Source organism: Scomber japonicus, chromosome 22, assembly GCF_027409825.1.
Source record: "Scomber japonicus isolate fScoJap1 chromosome 22, fScoJap1.pri, whole genome shotgun sequence".
NCBI lineage: Eukaryota > Metazoa > Chordata > Actinopteri > Scombriformes > Scombridae > Scomber > Scomber japonicus.
This window is the reverse complement of record NC_070599.1, coordinates 6,331,654-6,351,547: the sequence shown is the minus strand read 5'-3', so window position 1 is coordinate 6,351,547 and position 19,894 is coordinate 6,331,654. Positions and strand designations below refer to the sequence as shown.

The 19,894-nt window shown below is 42.9% G+C and overlaps 1 protein-coding gene across 16 annotated transcripts in view; it reads left to right on the top strand.

The window, feature by feature from the left end:
* The window catches only part of nrxn2b (neurexin 2b), a 592,634-nt gene extending 573,676 nt beyond the window's left edge, over positions 1 to 18,958 (top strand). For 8 of the 16 annotated variants that reach the window (XM_053343289.1, XM_053343286.1, XM_053343285.1 and 5 more), the window contains 3 exons: positions 2,165 to 2,490; positions 9,113 to 9,191; positions 17,794 to 18,958. In XM_053343289.1, coding sequence (XP_053199264.1) covers positions 2,165 to 2,490; positions 9,113 to 9,191; positions 17,794 to 18,686 — 1,298 coding nt within the window. In that variant the 3' untranslated portion in view covers positions 18,687 to 18,958. Of the gene's footprint in view, positions 1 to 2,164; positions 2,491 to 6,287; positions 6,307 to 9,112; positions 9,196 to 14,787; positions 14,796 to 17,793 lie in introns of all 16 variants that reach the window. The other 8 variants (XM_053343297.1, XM_053343296.1, XM_053343295.1 and 5 more) reach the window with 2 other exon arrangements.
* Positions 18,959 to 19,894: the final 936 nt, after the last annotated feature.

Sequence of the window (19,894 nt, the reverse complement as noted above, 5' to 3'; positions counted from 1 at the left end):
GTGTGTATGTACGTGTCCTCTCGCCAAGGACACTGGAAGGGTGATACAGGGGGCTGTGAGGTGGGCTGAGACTGATTTTATGCTTTTCTGAATGTGGTCCTGCCTGTGTTCTGGATCTGGATGTTGAAAGTTTCTCTCTGTACATGCACTAGCATGGTTATTCTTCTGTATTTTACTTGCTGATGTCCACAATTTGACAATCTGTCCCTGCAATCCTCTCCCTTCCCCTCTGTTGCAATACCACCCCCACACCAAGCAAGCTTAGAGATGAGATAATAGAGTGAGACTCAGCAGTGTCTACAGTGCATATGCCAGACATTAAGTCTCATCATTATAAAGTTAGGGGATGGGAGCCGGGTCCCTTGTGGGCCCCTGACGGGCCTAATGATCTGATAATGGGATGACATGTGTAATGGCCCATCTCAGTGGAATAGATTTATCTCTCAAGCACTTCTGTGGAAAACATACTGATGCACATATATAGTGAACATGTGCCTTTACGCCCACACACCAACATACCCACACGCATGCATCAATAGACATTATATGTCAGATAATCCCACCCACCTCGGTGTTACATGTATGTCAAAACAAGTGCACCAATGTTGACTGAGAGTAAATCATAATTACAGTGATGAAGCACCCTCTCAGCTCTTTTAATTGAAAACAAATGGGACCCAGGCCCGTCCCCAGTGTCTTGTGCCATGCTGATAGGTAGGAGGCTGTCCCACAGAGAAAACAACAGCAGCATTCAAAAGACATTCAAAGGATTCATTTGTCATTATTAAACATAATTACACACCCTTACTGAAGCCAGTGTCAGCAAATGATACCGAAACGCACAAATGCAAACATACGCTGTATTAAGTAGCATCCGTACTCTCCCATACTGTTCCTGTGTAAGTAATAAATCTGCATACATGCACATAAACACACTCCCATCAGCCCAGAGGACTCTCTCATTTCAGAAGTCCGTAGCCTGCCATCTCTAGAGAGTCTGTATTTCACTCTCAAATGCACACATTAGTGTAGTATTCCTTTCACAAACAAACATGCTCCCTCTTTCCTTACAGGGATTGATTAATCTATAAAAAAGCTCTTTGGCTTCTCCTGTCCCTCTCCTCTAAATAATTACCTCATCAAGTCTGTTTTTAACCTCCTTCCTTCCAACAATATCCCGCAATAACACTCCCCTCCCTTCACTCTCCTCTCCATTTTCCCCCGCTCCACATTAGTCATTGTAGGGGTCAAAGTTTGCATCCGTCCAAGTGGCACAGTGGGATGTGTCCATGGAGAGCAGGGTTACAAAAAAGAAAAATGATAAATTAAACCTCAACTGACATCAGCTGAATAAAATACAAGGAGAAAAACTGCACCTGTGAGACCGTCCCCACTCCACCCCTTCACCACAAGTCCTGGTAACACATTAGTATTGGACCCTGGTTAAATGGGCGACCCTATCTTACCTTCATCCACCTATCCATCCAGATGAATAGTAATGACCACAGAGAGAAACAACCCCTGCTGAATTAAACATTTCCTTCCAATGAGGATCTTATTTTCCTCCATTTGGATGGCAGAGCGGGGCGACAGTTTTTCTGCTGGCAGAGGTACTTTATCATTGTGCAGCTCAGGTGCATTGGAGGTCAATGACACAGACCCAGCATTGTTCTAATATATTCCATTTCAGGGCAAATGAGATGCATTTCGCTGTGCACCTTCAGTCTCAGGGTCAAGCCGCAACTGCCCCTGCAATCGATTTGACTGCCAGATTCATGCTGCCTTTCTCAGAAAATGGCACGTGCCCAGCCCCATAATGGCTGCACCTGCAGCAAGCCAGGGTCCAGGTTTTCTAAAGTGTTACCCAGGAAATCCCATGTGATTGAAACAGTCCCTCTATCTCACACTGTGCCTGTGTATTGCTTTGTGTTTCATGTGCAAGCTCACCCAGGGACCATAATTGATTTGTATTCTTTGCTCTCTCTCTCTCTCTCTCTCTCGCTCTCGCTCTCGCTCTCGCTCTCGCTCTCTCTCTCTCTCTCTCTCTCGCTCTCTCTCGCTTTTCTTCCCCTTCCACGATTTCTCTTTATCTGTTCCTCTCTCCTCCACTTCCTTTCACTCCTCCCTCATTTCTCCGTCCTCCTCCTCGTCTTTCGTACACCAGGTCGCCAGCTGACCATCTTCAACAGCCAGGCATTCATCAAAATCGGTGGCGGTGGAGAGAAGGGGCGCCACTTCCAGGGCCAGATCTCAGGCCTGTATTACAACGGTCTGCAGGTGCTCAAACTGGCTGCTGAGGGCGACCCCAACGTCCAGACCCAGGGTAACCTGCGGCTGGTGGGCGACGTGCCCTCGGTGCTCACTACTGACACCACCTCCACCACCCCGCTAGCTGATATGTCCACCACAATCATGGAGACAACCACCACCATGGCCACCACCACCACCCGCAAACAGCGCTCGCCTACCATGAGGGACAGTGTTACACAGGTGAGCTATACAGTTTGTAATCCCAGCTTGTTTTACACGATTCACAGCGAGAAGCTTAAAAAACAAGCCGTATCTCAAACAGGGCTGCAGTTTGAGTCACTGAGCCGGGGAGATGTTTTAGTGCGGTGCGTTGTGATGGAACATTGCCAGTTACTTTTAATTGGCTTTCTAAAGTTCCTCCAATATCTCAAAGTGCTGAAAACAATATTTGAAAGATTAAACAGCATGGCCAAGTAACCAGATGGCCCCCGCTTGGACGAGTAGATGTGCATTTCAAACAAAATCATACGTCAGCAGCAAGGTCAAACAGTTACGGCCTGAGCGCCAGTGTTTTCTGTGTGCCTCCTCTTGTTAGCTCCCAGCCACATTCAGATATTCAAACAGCCCTCAGCCTGAGAGGGAGTTACATAACACCATTATGTGGCTCGCCCTATTAGACCAATCAACACTTCCTATTTTGATTTTCTCTAAGAAGATACAGCTGACTTACACAGACATGTAGGATGCTAGAAATTACAGCACATCCAGACAAATCAACAAAGGCTGAGGGAGGGGTGTGGGGGGGGGGGTCCTGGGGCAGCAACAGCACAACAGCTTGGGTACTATAGTCTTATATTTATGACATGAGTGTGAAAGGCTGTGATTTACAGTCTGATGATTATCCACATGTGCTAAAGGCAGCCATCACCACCATGGTAAGCAACAATTAGCAAACTGTAGGGAAGCGCTGTTGCCCACATACTGAAAGATGGAAGAGGCAGGTCATGCAGGCCCACCACTCCCATAAAAAGACCTAATAACAGGCTCCACGGGTTCCAGGGGGGATATGCTTCAGTACACGCCCAGAATCATTAGCTACAAGCTGTGTGTTATGCAAAAAAAAAAAAAAACCTGCTTCAAGCTTCTCTCCTATGTTTATGCTGCATGTACATTATGTCAGCTATTTCTGTCATTGCAGTCACTTTGTAATGTAACTACTTGAAAGCTCTCTTCTTTAAACTTCAACTATGGAACAAACTTTTTGATATCACAGGAAACACATAGGCAAGGTGCCAATTACCAGCGCGTTTCTCTTATTCTGTTGTGTTCATTAGCGCTACTCATGTCCACAGAAGCTTATCCAAGATCAGTCAGCACAGGTAGTCACACTCATCCCTGACAACCGCCATCAGCAGATTCAGAATATATTTAGAGCGTCTCACTCTTTGTCCCTTCATCATCATCTCAAACCCGAGCAGACCCCCCCCCCCCCCCCCCCCCCCCCTCCTTTGAAGGTTTATCAGTCTCCTTTTGAATAGATGCGGCCACGCCAATTACAGCAAAGTCAAGGTGAGGCCAGCGGCGGCACAAACGCACAGTTCAGGCCACTTTGTACTGCAGACAACCAGTTCAAAGGAAATTGGAATGTTAGTTTTGCATCAAGTCCTGTTTGTTTGCTGCTGATTTTTTGTCTTCTTCATGTAAAAGTCACTTAATAGAGCTTCAATCAAAGCAGTGCTGTGATGCCAGCTGACAAAGGACATGGTTAAAAAATGTCTACCGCAGCACTTGCTTTTAGTCAAGGTTGTTGTCGCCATATAATTGCAAGCAAGGAAGAATTTTGGACTTTTTAAAGGTCAGTCAAGCTTCTTTACAGACAGCTTGTCTCCACTGTGTCCAGTTGGCATGACTTATTTGGATGAATGGTCCACGGTTTAATGTTTCCGCACCCTTTCTCTAAACATGACATCAATGGAACTTGACTCCAAGATGTCACATGTAACCATCCACTCAGTTCAATATCATATCTCTGGCTTCCAGACTTGTTGGCAGAAATATTTTTCCGGCGTTCAGCACATAACAAGCTTTTACAACAGCGACCTGTGATGTGAAATTGGCAGCCATAGACAGCGCTGCTTGATAAATAATCTGGAACCATTTTAGGATATCATAGGACTCTGTTGTTACAAGCCTTAATGTGCGTCGCGTTTGCTGACTGACGTTTATGTTTAGTCATAAACAGGCACGGTTCCACCTTTAGAGTGCTCTTTATTGCTGAGAATCTATTTTCCAGCAAGCGTCCACACATTTGAACAGCATCTCCTTTATTATGATGTACCTAGCTGAACATGGTGTATCGTCACAATCGCTCCAAATAGCATTAAAGATATGTGCTCGAGAATGAATAGACATTACAATGAGTCACTCATCCACAGACTTTAATGTACACACAAAAACATAAAAGCATTATTGGGGCGTGTAGTTCCCTGATCATTCACACAGATGCTGGAATTTGTCTTATTTGCAAAGTGGTGTTGAGAATCTGGCAAGCATCTCTGGCTTCTTCTACGCTGCATCTCTGCTTCATAAAACATAAAACAGAGATGCTGCATTGAAGAGAGGGCAAAATAGTTTATAGACACAGTTATAGTGAAGTCAAATTAAGCGAAAAGTCATGAAAGGTTGTGGATGTCATTGATTTTAGAACAGCTGAGAGGCACCAGCCAGTGTATGAAATCTTTGATATTTGCTGTTCTAAATACTTGGCGTCTGCTATGTCTGTCCTGGGAAAAAGCCTGTGGTGAAAAGGAAGTGTTTGTTTTTATATTTATGTCAGCAACAGCAGTTTGGAATAAATACAAGAAAAATGAGGATTTAGATGAGCTGCAGTGTATAAAGTAGCTGAAGAGACAAAGAAAAGCAACCCACGTAATGTAAACTTATAGACAACTCAAACTCAATAAAACCCACTGATCATCACTGTAAGTCACTTAGGTTTGTGCATTATATGTGCAGCAGTATGATGAAGTGCTAAGTTATTTTACTGTAGCTAAACAGTGTTTAGGAACACTTAAACATCACTATAAATGGTTATTTGCTATTAAAGATATTGATATTTAATGCAAATGTAGGTCAAAGATACATGACTGTCTTTGTAGTCTGTCAGTCACAACTGAGGACAAAAACTATCTTTATCATGTAACACACATTGCAATCTCCAGAAATGGTTACCTAAATGTTTTATAAATGAAATGCTTGAAATTGTAGCTCATGATCATTAAGGGAGGTTTATTTTGTATTAAACAATCAGTTGTGACAGTCATTTCCATCCTGTCATAATGTTGTCAGTGGACACAAGAAGCCACAGTTGCACTGAGCAGTTGAGCAGAAATATACTGATAATAAGAGTTTATACTTCTAAGTCAACTTAGGACAGTTTGTGGCTCTGGCACAGGAAGATGACATGTCCTTTCTTAAAAAGGAACGCCACCGATATTACATCAAAGTCTGTTTAAAGGTCTTGGGGCGTGTGTGAAAAAAGTCTTTTGTGGCTCCGGAGGGAGCGTCACAAAGTTTGATAAATAGGCGTCCATACAGACTACAAGTTTGAAAATTTAAAAAAAAATAGTGGGAGTTAGAAAGAAGTGAAGTTAGCAGACCTCTGTAGCCTGCTCTTCATCTCTGCTTGAGGCTAGAGGCTGGAGGCAACATTAGCTTTTTCTAGCATAAAACCCCCCAAATCTCAGACCTAACTGTTATCTCTGGTCATGCTGCATTGATTTTAATGCTTCTTTTTTTTTTTTACTGTCCACTGTTTTACGAGTGCAATGCTAAATTAATGAAACACTCTTTTAATACTACCAACAAAGCTCTGATTGCCTCAATTGTTTTCACAGGAAAACAGCAGTCATTGAACACAACACCGGACCTGGCAGCACAATATGGCATTAAGCAGTAATTGCAGGTCTGTTTTTGGACCTCACTCGACCTCACTCCCAGAGATCCAAACAGTGTTGGTGTTGGGGATGTGCAGAGAGACAGAGACAGACGAAGACAGTGATGTAACCTCACTACAGCTCCACCCCTACTCACTGTGTCATGTCAAACTAACACCAGCAAATTGAAAAGCTAGCCTGCTACATTAGGCCCGCCTACCCTCTCTGGAGGATCAACCATTGGTTGATGAAAAATTCATCAGTAACTATACCTCTTGTGATTTTGAGTGCATGGCAGAAAATTCACCGTCAATACCTGGTTCATAATAATCAGTGCAAATGCAAGAGGTGTCATCAGCAGGCCCCAGGCTCATAGATAGTGACTTGACAGACATTTATTTAGGTGAAAATCTTCAAGATTATTACTTGAATCTTCATTTTTCCTGCTGATTATTTTGCTTGGCATTGATTTTACCTGGTTGATAGTTTCATTTGGTTTGGTTCAGGAAGCTGACAGGAACCTAATACTGTATGCTTATGTGACTGTTGATTTACCCTCAAAATATACAGTTTATCACAGGAAAGGAATAAACCATTTATTTGGATTGTGTGTTATCCTCCAGAGCCAAGATGCTGATAATAAGCTATTAGACATATTACTGCTACAGAAAAAAAGCTACAGATTGTAAATGAGTTAAGGGTAACTGGAGGGACTTCTGAATGTCTTTGAAGAACAGGGATGAATTTAAATTCACAGCTATACAGTTACAGCTCACACCAGCATCTTACCACTATAGAGCACAGATTCTACAGACAATCACTGATCTGCACTAAAGTACATTTGGAAATGAACCTGTAGAGTAGACCATGTATCAGTTCTATTAGTCACAGTCATAGCTGCATGAAGAATTGCTGTCTACATCATTTCTTTCTCTTGCGGACACACACACATATATATGTATATATACAGTTATTTTGGGTAGTTAATTATCCATCCTATGGAGCCTGTGGTGTAATTTTGTGCTAGAGCAAACATACAGTCATAATAGCATTATAAATACTGCGGTGGGCAAAGCTAACAGGAAATATGGCGTTCTAATGACTATCCCCAGTACCCGGCAAGACACAGCGGAGACAGGAGACAGGCCAGGGTGGCGGAAAGCAAGCAAGCAAGCGGAAACCCAAATTTCAATTTCTCCAAAAGCTCTGAGCTACCCGCCGCGCTGTAGCTTTGATCATAGTGGAATAATGCGCTTTGATGCTTAGAATAAAAGATCTACCTTTTGATGTGTGTGGGGGTCTGATTTTTCTCTCCTTCCTTCACCCCTTGATACTGTGGGTTTCCATGAAACAGTCGGAGTCGTCATTTGTCTCGCTCTGACCCAAATTTGGTGTCAGGATGTTATAAAACTAAGATCACAAGCTGTGCCCTTTACTGCTGCCGTCTTAAGTCGAGAGCATTCCCAGGTGTTTGTGATCTCTCCGCTCTGATTTGTCAGGATGGATGGGAGACGTTTCAAAAGTTGTCGCCTCGCGGGACTCAACTTGGAGAGTGATGAAAGTTCTGACCAGGTCAAACTGGAGTTTTGAGGGTCCTCCTTCAGCTCTCCTTCAGCATTCATCAGTGCACTGCGTTAGTGAGCCTCATGTGACACTTTTCCACCCAATAAATTACACTCGACACTGCTGTTGAAGGATGTTTTGACTGTCTGGGGCGGGTGAGGTTTACAAGTACTTCACAGATGTTACACTAAATTACAACCATGGTAACCCCTGGAGGCTGACATCTTTTTATTCATAGAGGACATTTAAAAGCCCTGCCATGAGCCTTTATTGATGTCAGCATTGCTTCATTTAAACAAGTGATTCATTATCTGCTGTTTTGTATCATGGTAGGAAAAGTGAAGCAGCCCATTGCATAGAAATAAAAGTGCATGTTTGATAGAGATGTTGCCGGGAAACTGAAGCAGGATCATTAGACCCATTTGACAGAACCAGGTGATGTGGACACACACTCCAACTCACACAATCTAATTAATAAATTATTACACTCAGGCACTGGATTAATAACAGAGAGAAAACTGTGTGTAGGACTGCAGCGCTTGAATCAATTATGCAGATAAAAGACCCCCATTTTCTATCAGATGACCCTATCTTGAATAACAACCAGAGGCTGAGAAGAGAGGAGGGGGAGGTTTGGGTGTCTAGACATGCAGTGAGTGTGAGTCATGCAGTAGTGAGGACAGACCCTGGCCACCAAATTGGAACCACCTTGTCAGATTGAATCGCTTTTTCATCTGGAGACCCCGGCCTGCTGTACCTGCTGTACCTATAAACCCTGCTCTAACGGGCGGGCTTCATGTATGCTGTCTTCTTTATCACATAGTACAAATATGGTGAAGAAATATCTACAAGCTGGGTCATAGAGAGCGAGATTACTGATAGAGAATAGAGATTGTTGGGGTGGCACTCGATAGTTGTGCAACAGAGCTTCCAGTGTCTGACTTTTGTGCCCACACAATGGAGGATACCTACAGTTTTAGACATGCTACTCCTCTGTGTTCTGTTGGTTTGTGTGTGGTCAGAAAGAAGCGGCTTCCCTCAAGCTTCACGTCTCTGCTTACATAAATACACACGGGTGCTACTCATAAAGCACACCCACCCACCTCCACATTTTCAACACATTTTCTGCTACTACCACACTGCTCAACAATAAATCTTCATGTCGTATCCAATGAAAGATGATGTGCTCGCAGTGCACTCTAAGTTTGGTTCTATCAGCTTGTGTGTAAGGAGGTATCAGTGGAACCACAGACCTTCACTATGGCTGACAGAGCTCGGCTTTAATCCTCTTAGATGTTCTGTGTCCTCTACACAAATATAATGTGTCCTGACTCTCCTCTCCCTCCCTGCCTCTGTTCTTCCAGAATGCGGATGACCTCTTGGTAGCATCAGCTGAGTGTCCTAGCGATGACGAAGATTTGGAGGAGTGTGAGCCTGGAAATGGTGAGTTAACTCAGATAGTTCTGTGCTCCTACTACTTGGTATCCAAAAACAAAGGACTTACTTAGAGTAATGCCATTTTTATATGACACTTTGTGACTGCACAGCCCTCCATATGCAGCTCTGATTGGACAGATGCGTACCCTCCAATTTGGTTTCTTATTGGTTTTCAAGCAGCAGACAGTCAACAGCATCGTGGTCCATCAATTGCTCAGCCAAGTGGTGGTATCTGGCATTTACCCAGCTGTTGCACCAATCTCCTGCCCCGATTTTAACAAGGCAGGACAGTTTCAACGTGGAAACACAGCTTGTTCTGTGCAGCACACAGCTGTAGCCTGGCAGGCCCGGTGGCTGAGGCGCTGTTAGTGTGAACAGCGGGTCAAGCAATGTTCTGACACCATGACAGGAGGTGGAAGTTAAAGGCCATGTGTTTTACTCCCTTCTTCTGTGGTTTCTAGCTCTATTAAGCTGACCATACTTGAAAACTGCCAAGAACCATGTACAGAGAAGCAAATAGATTCAAATGACTGCTACCTCTAACAGCAACAGCTCCCGTATATTTATAACATCACACGCTCACAGATGCAGAACCATATTTAGTGACATTTTATCCTGAAAGATCTTGTCTGATGAGATTTCTGTTGTTAAATGGCTTCAGAGATTTAATGAGTCTGGTGTATGTGGGATGAAAACAGTGCCAGTATACATGCTGTTATGTTTCTAACTTGTAGGGATTAAAATAGCTGAAATCATTCCTCTGAAACCCCGTTAATAACACCTGGGGCACAAGTAATCATTTCAAATTGAGGTTATAAATCTTTGAGATAACTGTTTAGATTGCAAAAAAACACAATCAGTGAAATATGCTATAAACTAACACAAATGTTTATTATTAGATTGTATGGTCATTAGGAGGACAGCTGGAAAATGAAGAAATCATACACCAACCACATTTAGAAATGCAGACAAGGTTTTGCAAACTTGGATCCAGCTGTGTACATGCTATCCATCAAAGCTGTTTTAAATGATGGATGAGGTTAACTAGTCGCCACAAATCACATTTAATACATGCATGTATACACTCCCAAGTTCAGCATGACTCATCCAAAATATTTGAATGTCTACAGAGAAAGGAGAGGGATTTTCCTTTAATAATAAAATACCGAAAATGACTTTGACAAATATTTATCATATAAGAAGAGACATCAATAATTAACACACAAAGTTTGTAAATGTTTCTTTATTTCAACCGTAGCACAATAGTCTTTTTCTTTGTTTACAGCTGGTCTTAAGTATACTTGATCTATACACATTTACTTTGTATCTTTTTATACACAAACATCACTCCCAGCCCAACAACAACTACTGCTGGTTAAAAAAGAAAGAGCTAGAGAATATAAAGCTTACTATGAGCTCATTCAAAGAGGTTTTCAAAATAGAAAGAACACTATTTGAAAATGTATCACTAATCTTAGCATGGCTCCATGATGGATTATACCACATTGAGGTCAGATTTGCCTAAAATCTACTCTAATGTCCTGAGGGAAGAGCAGATCATCTTTAAACAACAAAAGAACAAATGTGGTGAACAATAGGAGGACAAACGAGTCAGGATCAGCATAATGTGTTTATGAGAAACACTGCACTAGTCCTGTCAGTCCCCATTCCTAAAAGTTTAGTCAAGAACACAGATTAGTGATATGAATAGAGTATCTGTTAGACTGTAAATGGAAGGAGATTATAGCAATCACAGAGTTGGTGAGAGGACAAACTGATCTGAACCTGTGTGGAGAAACTCAAGTGTGGCATTCTCCTGCAGTTTTCTCTGTATGTGGTTGGGACCAAAATAGAGACTCAATTCCCTTCTTATCGAAAGGAGAAATGAGAGTTTTTCGGTGGTGGATGTTATGCCCAGGCTTAATCTCCCATGGGGAAATACAACTCTCTCTCTCTCTGTCTGTCTTGTATGCCCACACAAATGCACACATACAGTGGCAGACATGCTCACCTTTCCAGACAGACACTTGTCTCTCTGGCTCTGTGGGTGTAAAGTTTTCTCTCTCTGCAGCCGTCTCTCCTGAGAAACAACACACACGCTCGCGCACACGCACGTGCGCCGTATCGCACCTTCCAGATGCCAAAAAGAGTTCCGGCGCGGCAAGCCAGCGGGGTCGGATAAGCTTCGGTGAAAACTGTGGACAAGGAGAAAAGAATCAACGCTTGTCCGCAAAACATGTCCCCTCTCCATCACTGCTCCACAAACACAGGCCCCTAGCAGTCATTGTATGATAGGACCAATTCCCAGTGTTTTCAATTACATGTGAGAATGCAGCTCTGTGTTATCGAACTGCTTTCAGGAGGGAAGAGGAAAAATGCCACGCATAGTTGTGGATTTTCTATTAAGCCGAGGGAGATATGACTGCTGTGAAGGCATGAGAATCAATACAACTCCTTCCTATACAGCCAGCAGAGCTCCATCTGATATACACATGTTTACCTGCAGCTGTAGTCATACAACTCACTTGTTTTCTTACAACTGCATTTGGTCACGACACTGAGAACACATTTATTGGACTAGTGTGAGATGGTCCTGTGAGAAGCTCAGACACTGGGGCGACGGTGGCAAGCTCAGAGGGGATGCAGAACAGACAAAGCACCGGACGCACAGACACAGACCTGCGGAAGAGAAGAGGAGGAGAAGAGCTGGGAGGGGTGTGTTGTGAAGGACTGACCCTCATCGAGATTTGTGTCACGTTCCTTTGCGCTCAAAGCAGAACAGAGAAACAGAGAGCAAGAGAGAGAGAGTTACAGGGAGAAAAAGAAAGCTTGCAGGAGAGAAGGAAGAGGAAGCGGAGGAGAGGATGCAAAATTGAGAGTGAAATTCCCGTGAATGATTCCTGCCTTTCCCACCAGGCTAATTAAACTTTGACTTTGTTAGGGAGCCTTAATTACATCACCCAATTAAAGCTTTGGTTTGGATCCTCCAGCGTGGTTAATGAGCCCCCCGTCAGAAGAGCGACGAGACCTAGGAAGAGGGACCCAGGATTACAAAGATGAAACATGTACTGGGGATAGAGTGATGACGTGAACATGCACACTCACAGAAAAGACGCACACATGCACAGATACACAAAGAAATGTGTACATTTGCGCAGAAACTCAATTAACACACACATATGAAAACTCGTGCTCATTTTACTAATTGTTTTCACAGTAACACACAATTTGAAGATACTATAGTTCTCAGAGAAACACCAAATGTCATTTCTCCAATGAGTCTCGCTCATTAAATCTTTCATTTTATCTCCTTATTCAATTTTTTTCTCTACCTCAGCACGACCTCACATTCCTTCTCTCTTACATACCTCCAAGCTACTTATCAGTCTCAGGATGTTGGAGGTGCTATATGTGTTTTACTCTGACAAGATCAGAGCTTTGAGGAGCTCTTCAATAATTCATCAGACGACACGCTATAGAACCAACCTGCAGATGTTCTCTTTCGGTCAAGGAGTGGAACTAAGAGATTGGGGGACCGATGAGGGGTGAGCCCAGCTCTGAAACTCCACACTCAAAGCACGCATGGGATCAAACCAACACTGTTCCATGGGTCTGGGTGATCTGTCAATGAGATTCTTTATCCAGATTTATTGCACACGTTCTACAGGTTATATGTTCAGCAGTGTACAAGTTTATACCTACATTATCTGGATGATCTATACAGACACAGTTCACATTTTAGTCATCAGATCCATCTCTGCGCCTGCTGCTGCAGCTCTGCCTCAGATGAAAAGTGCAGTGATTTAGTGATAGCAAATAATGAGGTCACTAATTGAATGTGTAAATAATTGCAATTGCATGATCACAAATCTCCAGTATTTGAAAAATAATCAACAACATGATTAATACTGCATAAAAAGGCCAGATCTAAAAGAAAAATGAGGCAATAGAGAGAACAAGGATATTGTTGTGTATAGAATAAAAAGCTCAAATAAATGACATAAATGTAACAAAACTGTACTGATTTTATAACTAATAAATGTCATCTAATTAAGCATTAATAAGAATGTACATAATGTAGGAAAAATAAGCTTTGACCTGACTAATCAACATTTAATCATTTAACTATTCACTAATACATATATATTAAACAGTTCTATGTGAATTCAATATAGATTGATGTATGATTTAAGCAGTGTTACAGTATCCATGCTGCTTTGACACTGGAGATACATTTGTGTAACAGAGATCCTAGCTTTCATAGAGATAAATGAGGGAATGTGTTGGCTGTAAAGACTTCTCAGAGTTCTCAGTCTGCTGTTGAATGCACATATAAAAAACACATTATTCAACATTATTCAGATGCCTTGCAGCCATTTGGCTTCAAACAAGTAAATGATGCATTTTGCCACTTTCAAACAAACAAAATGAATTTCCCTATTTTAGAAAATTGACCCGCTGCAAACTATTTTTGTGACATCTTAATGAATTTGATTATAATTAAAATCTGATGTTGCCCCAGAGCATCCATTGGTGGAGGATGCCTTCTTTCTTTGTGGTGCCACTGTTTTCTCAGCGGGGCGTCTTTCTACTCAACACTTCAAACTCTGAAGCGTAAACACATATCGTAGTTTCTCCCAGGAGCATGGTAGAGAAACACTGCTACACAATTTGTCTCAACCTACTTTTCTTTTTTTTTTACTTTACTTTCTATTACTTTTATATCCCGAGACCTTTTAATTTAACAAATACACCCAAATATAAAAATATAAAAGCTTAGTGTGACAAAAATATAGTAGGTAAAAAAAGCCAAGCTATAAAGACAGTGCAGTAGTGAAGGGAAGCAGTACATTGAGGTATCTCTCCATTAGGAGATTTCTCTGTGTTCCTGAGCAGCTTGTGATTTATTCTACAGTGAGGCAGAAACACCAGGCTAGCTACAAAAACAAATCCAGCCAGCTTCATGGAGTCGATCCAGGTGCTGGGGAGCTGCAGGGAGGTGACTTTGACTGCAGCCTGTGTGTGACTCTCAGTGAGACACGATATGAGCAGGGCATCATCCCTTTGTGTCAAAATAAATCACTTTGCCTGAGAGCGACAGCGGCAAATGCAGCATTTATAAGCAGTTTATCCAGTCGCATGTCTGAAGAAACTGCTTTTTTCCCCCCCGTTGTTGCACACATTATATGGACATAATTGCACTTATTGTGTTATGATTTAAAAACAAGCAAAGAAAAATATATTATGCTCGGACACACTGTTGGATTTTCCATCTCCAGCCTAATCGAAGCTAAATTATAGAATGCTCAAACTCCTAAAAACCTTTTTGCTCTAAATATTTCAAATGGATGTGAGCGGGGCGACGTGATCTTCAGAATAACTATGTTTGTCAGGAGACTGACATAGATGCATCAGTATCCATCTGCCCTGTTCTCATTTTGAGTAAATAGAGGAGGGATGACTCACACTGGCAGCGCTGTGGAGTGGCGTGTGGGTAAAGATAAAGAAGAAATTTCATCATGTGGGCTCAACGTGGTTCCACTGCCTCAGCTGTTCCAATCAATGGAGTCAAACTCAATCAATCAAGCTGAATATCTCTGAGTCTCTCTCGCTTTAACAGTTAAATGACAGTGTTACAATGTTAAAGACAGAGACGCCCACGCTCTGGAATCATGATATATGTGCGTTTCTTTCCAGAACTGTCTGTTTTGGTTCAAACAGGTGTGAGTCATTTGGATGAAAATAAAATAGTACTAACATAGCCTGTGCCTATGTTAAAAACACCTCCATATCTTCTGCTCACTTAGGTTAGAAATCCATCAAATCCTGACTATCCGCTCATTTTCTGTCAGTGTGTGGATCTTGGCAGCTTTCAGCAGGAGAAAACATCTCTGAACATATGTATGTGTTACCTGTGGCACATTTGCACAAGTTTCCCAGCCTGCCGGCGACCTGCCTGTGGGTGTTAACTGAACCGTCAGAGCTGCATAAAGAGGAAAAGAGGGTGCAGTCATGGAGAAGGAGAGAGCAAAATTTAAAGATGTTGAATGGTTTAAACTGTGGTATGCAGTAGGCTTGGGTCACACAACAGGAAATGAAAAGATGCTTGACTTGATATCTGCTTAGAGTGTTGAGACGTGGCTCACTCTGTGTATGAGGGCTGAGATTCATTATTTTCCTAGTAGCCGCTGCCTGCCGGTCATGTAGGATAATGCCATAAGACCTTCAGGCTTTGGCTCAACTGAGAGGCACAACAGTGGTGTGAGTGGTCTGTCAGATTCATCCTTTACTACACTGAATTTTTATTTAGCTCTTGAATATTTTAAATCTTATAAACACTATTCTGAGGGTTCATATAGAGTGTACTATAGACGCCAATTAAGCACCTTACTAGGAGTGTTTACGGTAACAACACCATTTATTTGCAATGTCAGCTACATGTACATGTAAGTGGGGCACACAGTGAGTGGAGGTAACTGCTCAGTAATAGGTGGGCTGCACACCAATCAGCAGCCATAAAGCTTGAAATTGCAGCTGCAGCATCTCTACCACACAGACAGATGGTAAAGTAAAGATAGCGACATGAGCATCTTGTCTGTCCCCCTCAGTCACACGTATGTTGCTGTATCTCTGAGGTCCCTAAAACTGTTTACTTTCTGTGACTTTTACAAATTATTTCACAAAACCATAGATTTATTTTTTTAAATGCACTAAACTTGGAAAATCCCACTTTGTGCATATTTTCTTTGTTAGTCAAATGTGCCACCACGCTCTGCTGTCCTCTCAGCCTTCAAGGTGAAACACAGCCCTCAAACACAGACAGAAAGAAAATATAATCTATAGAAATAACTTGAGCATTGCCATGGAAACTAGTCTCTCCAGCACTGGTACTGAAATGAGAAGTTAGGAGAAAGGTTGAAGAATTGTTACGTTTTTTCCCCTTCACAGCTCTCACATTTTGCTTCATTTTAAGGCCTGTTTTTCTGAAGTGTGTTATATGCTGATATGTTTAGTGGCTTTGTTAACTCAATGCATCACCCTTCATCACAAAGCCTTTTGCCATTATCAGTGAAAATGTATGGTTGTGTAAAATGACAAGATTTGGGGTGCTTGAGCATTGCTGAGCTGGCCACGGGAGAATTTTTCCAGTCCACAACCTTCCCTTAAACTCCCCCCATCATTATTGAACTGCTTTACCCTACCCCCTCTCCCACTGAGTCACTCTGATTGACCTCATCAAATGAACAAAGAGCCAGAGTCATGATTTTATGCTGCTGATGTTGGCATTTATTTGGTCATGTTTTACTGTTACCTTCCCTCTTTCTCCCCCCCCCAAGATGTGCCATAATCTAACCCCCCCACTGCCATGTTTTTCAATTGTTTTCTTAACTGTAACCCTAACTCTAACAAGACCCAAGAGAGAATTGTTCTGAATTATAATGTAGTGTGTTAGACTGATATTCTGCCATGTTCTACTAACATACTCCCAACATGTTTAATGCTTAACCTTGAACCTTCTGAATGACTGCAACTTTTTACACCCAATAATCTTGATTTGATCTGGGGTGTTATTTCATTTCACAGTGGGCTAAAAACATTGCATAAGTGAAGCTTGACAACAAATTGTGGCTCATTAAGATGATTTTCTATCTGTGCACTTGTGTTGGTGGCTGTGTAAGAAGAGCGTCAGTGCCCCATGTTTATCTGTGGTGTTTGGGAGGGAAGTGGGCATCAGGGACTCATGTAAGAAAGGCAGCAGTAGTGTTTAATACTGTGTCTCTCAGTGTACTGTAGTGTGTACTGAGAGTTTGGGTTAGAAATTAGGGGCATCAGTTTCCTGCAGGGTTTGCATACAGATTAAGCTAATTAGAAATGAGCCATAGAAACCACCATGCCCAAAGGGGGGAAATAGGATTGAGTCTATTTTTCATGAGATATTTGGGGGAAAATACACAATGAATAATTCAGCTATATTTTTTAAACTCCTGATTATTTTTCACGCAATAAAGAAACAAAAGAGGAGAGGAGGTAAAGAAGGGAGGGGGGTGGAGATGTTTATCACTATCCGAGAACAATCTTACACAGCTTTCTTTTTGTAATTTTTTTTTTCATGCAAAAATCATGCGGCCAATTTGTTGATGTAAGTGACCTGAACCTCGTGGTTTGCTATCTTATTTAACCAATCACAGCAGACACATCTGAGCGTTAGCGTAGTAAGCATAGGTAAGATTAGAGAGTTAGCAGTGAAGGATAGGCTGTGTAGTACAATAGATGTTAAGTTGTTCAGTGTTATTTGTAGTCTACTTTTATCTTGTATTAGTGACATAACATGTAGGTGTGTGCAGCATAGGGAGATAAGTCAGAGCAGTCAGGATAGAGTATTGTCTTACATCTTGTATTTTATTGCAGATAGATAGTCAGCATTTTAACTTCTTAAATAGAACAGACTAACTGAACTTGTAAAACTAACCTCATGTGAAGTTGTAGTGCTGTTCTAATACTGGTGTTGCTGTATTCATTTGAACTGTTTTTCTTCTGTTCTGGATGAGGTCTCTCTCTCAGGTGGTCTCTAACACTCTTTTCCTTCGTTGTCTCTTTCTTGTCCTAGGAGGTGAATTAGTGTTGCCCATTATAACTGTGGACTCCCTAGACCCCCCATCCATCGCCACCCGCTACCCAGTAATCCCCCCGCCCCCCACCACCTACCGCCCCTTCCTCACCCTGCTCGAAACCACCAAAGAGTCCCTCCCCTTGCCCAACGGCCGGCCCCCCTGCCCCCTGGATCAAGAGGACTGCGAGGAGACCATCGAGGTGTCTGCGTATGGCTCGGGGGAGATGACAGAGTCTGATGACGAGGACTATTACAAAAACTCCCCCCTGGTCACCGACAGGACTGTCCTCCCCCCTCCCCCAGCGGTCGAGGGCAGCGTCCAGAACCCCCGAGACCGCCATTTCTCCCGCTTCCCCAATTCCCACCGCCCGCCCCTCTCCTCCACCCCCACGGCCAACCCCGACCAGCTCGGCCCTCGCATCAAGCCGGCTTCCGGCGGTAGCAGCAGTAGCAGTAACAACATCCCTGCCGGGAAAATGAATACCCGGGACCAGGTGCTGCTGCCGCCAGCCCACCCCTCGTCAGACCCGGGCCATCACAGAGTCCCGGGAATAACCTACCCCCCAAATTTCCCCCATGTTCCCACTCCAGACCCCACATCTCCCGATAGAGGCCTCCCAGGTGCCGTAGAGGTGCAGCAGTCCAGCAGCACCACAGGAATGGTGGTAGGAATCGTAGCAGCCGCCGCCCTCTGCATCCTCATCCTGCTCTACGCCATGTATAAGTACCGCAACCGTGACGAGGGTTCCTACCAGGTGGACCAGAGTCGCAACTACATCAGCAACTCAGCCACGCAGAGCAATGGAGCCCTGGTGAAGGAGAAACAGCCAACCACTGCCAAGACGGTCACCAAAAACAAGAAGAACAAAGACAAAGAGTACTACGTCTGAGGGAGCACCGCCGTAACACACAGAGACAGACAGCAGACGCACTTAGAGAAGGAAAGAGACAAGAGAGAGAAGAGAGAGAGAGAGGGAGGGAGAAGAGGCAGTATATGGAAAACGGTGAGCGTAACAGAGAGGGTCATTCATTTAAAACTCAGTATTGTCAGGTGCATCGCCGTGCATGTTACCAATTCCAGTCTAATCACAGCAACGCAGCAAAATAAGATTGCAAGGTGACATCATGGTTCTTCACACCTTTCAGCATCGCTTTGATTGATTTGACGTTGTCTTCAATGTTAACCATGGTGCGGATTTAAGGAAAGGCTATTACACTTCAGATCTCAACACATACTGTGCCAACAACTGCATCCCACATGCTGATATAACAGTGATTTATGGGTTAGCATATGACAGGTTATTTAATATCTTGAGTACTATAGGAAAGCACCACCATCAGTATTTGTGTCAGGGTCTGTACTTCAATCTGAGGCAAGCTTGTGGTGTAAGCCATCACCTTATCAACAGTATCAACATATACTTTTCCAACTAGGCTTGAATTAGCAATGTGACGTCCCTCTGTAAAAATCAATATACTGCCAGCTTACAGAAACACTGTGTCAAATCCACCACTGTAAGTGTTCCACATCTCTGATCTCTCACCTCTAGTCAGATCTCTCTCGCTCTCTCTCTCTCTCTCTCTCTCTCTCTTCCTCTTGTTGGCTCGTGCAGTCTGTTTCTCTCCTTGTCTACGGTGCTCAAGCAGCTGACGCAACGTAAACTCTGCCGTGTTTCAAGCATGTAGTATTCATTAACGAAAAAGAGATAAAAACAGTTTTTCTTTCTGTGGAGTTCAAAAAACAAAAAATATGACAACGATTGATGATCATAACAACGTTAAACGTAGCAACTATGTGAGATACCACCGCTCCAAACAATGGATGCTAACTTGTACGTTTAGCCGCCAAAAACTTGTTGAGGCCAAAACCCCTTGGTCGCCCTTTGTTCCAGCAGATCTGTGTCATGTGTGTCTGGCTCAGAGGTGCCCCTAGTGGGCCAGCAAAGAAACTGTCACGTCCTTACAGTTACTAATCACCGAAAAACAGAAAAAACCTCCAGCAAACCAGATGAACTCTGTTCTATATAATTATAAATATATGTATAGACGTTGCAGAAACCTATGGACCTAAATCGTGAGCGAGTGGAAAAGTGAGAGT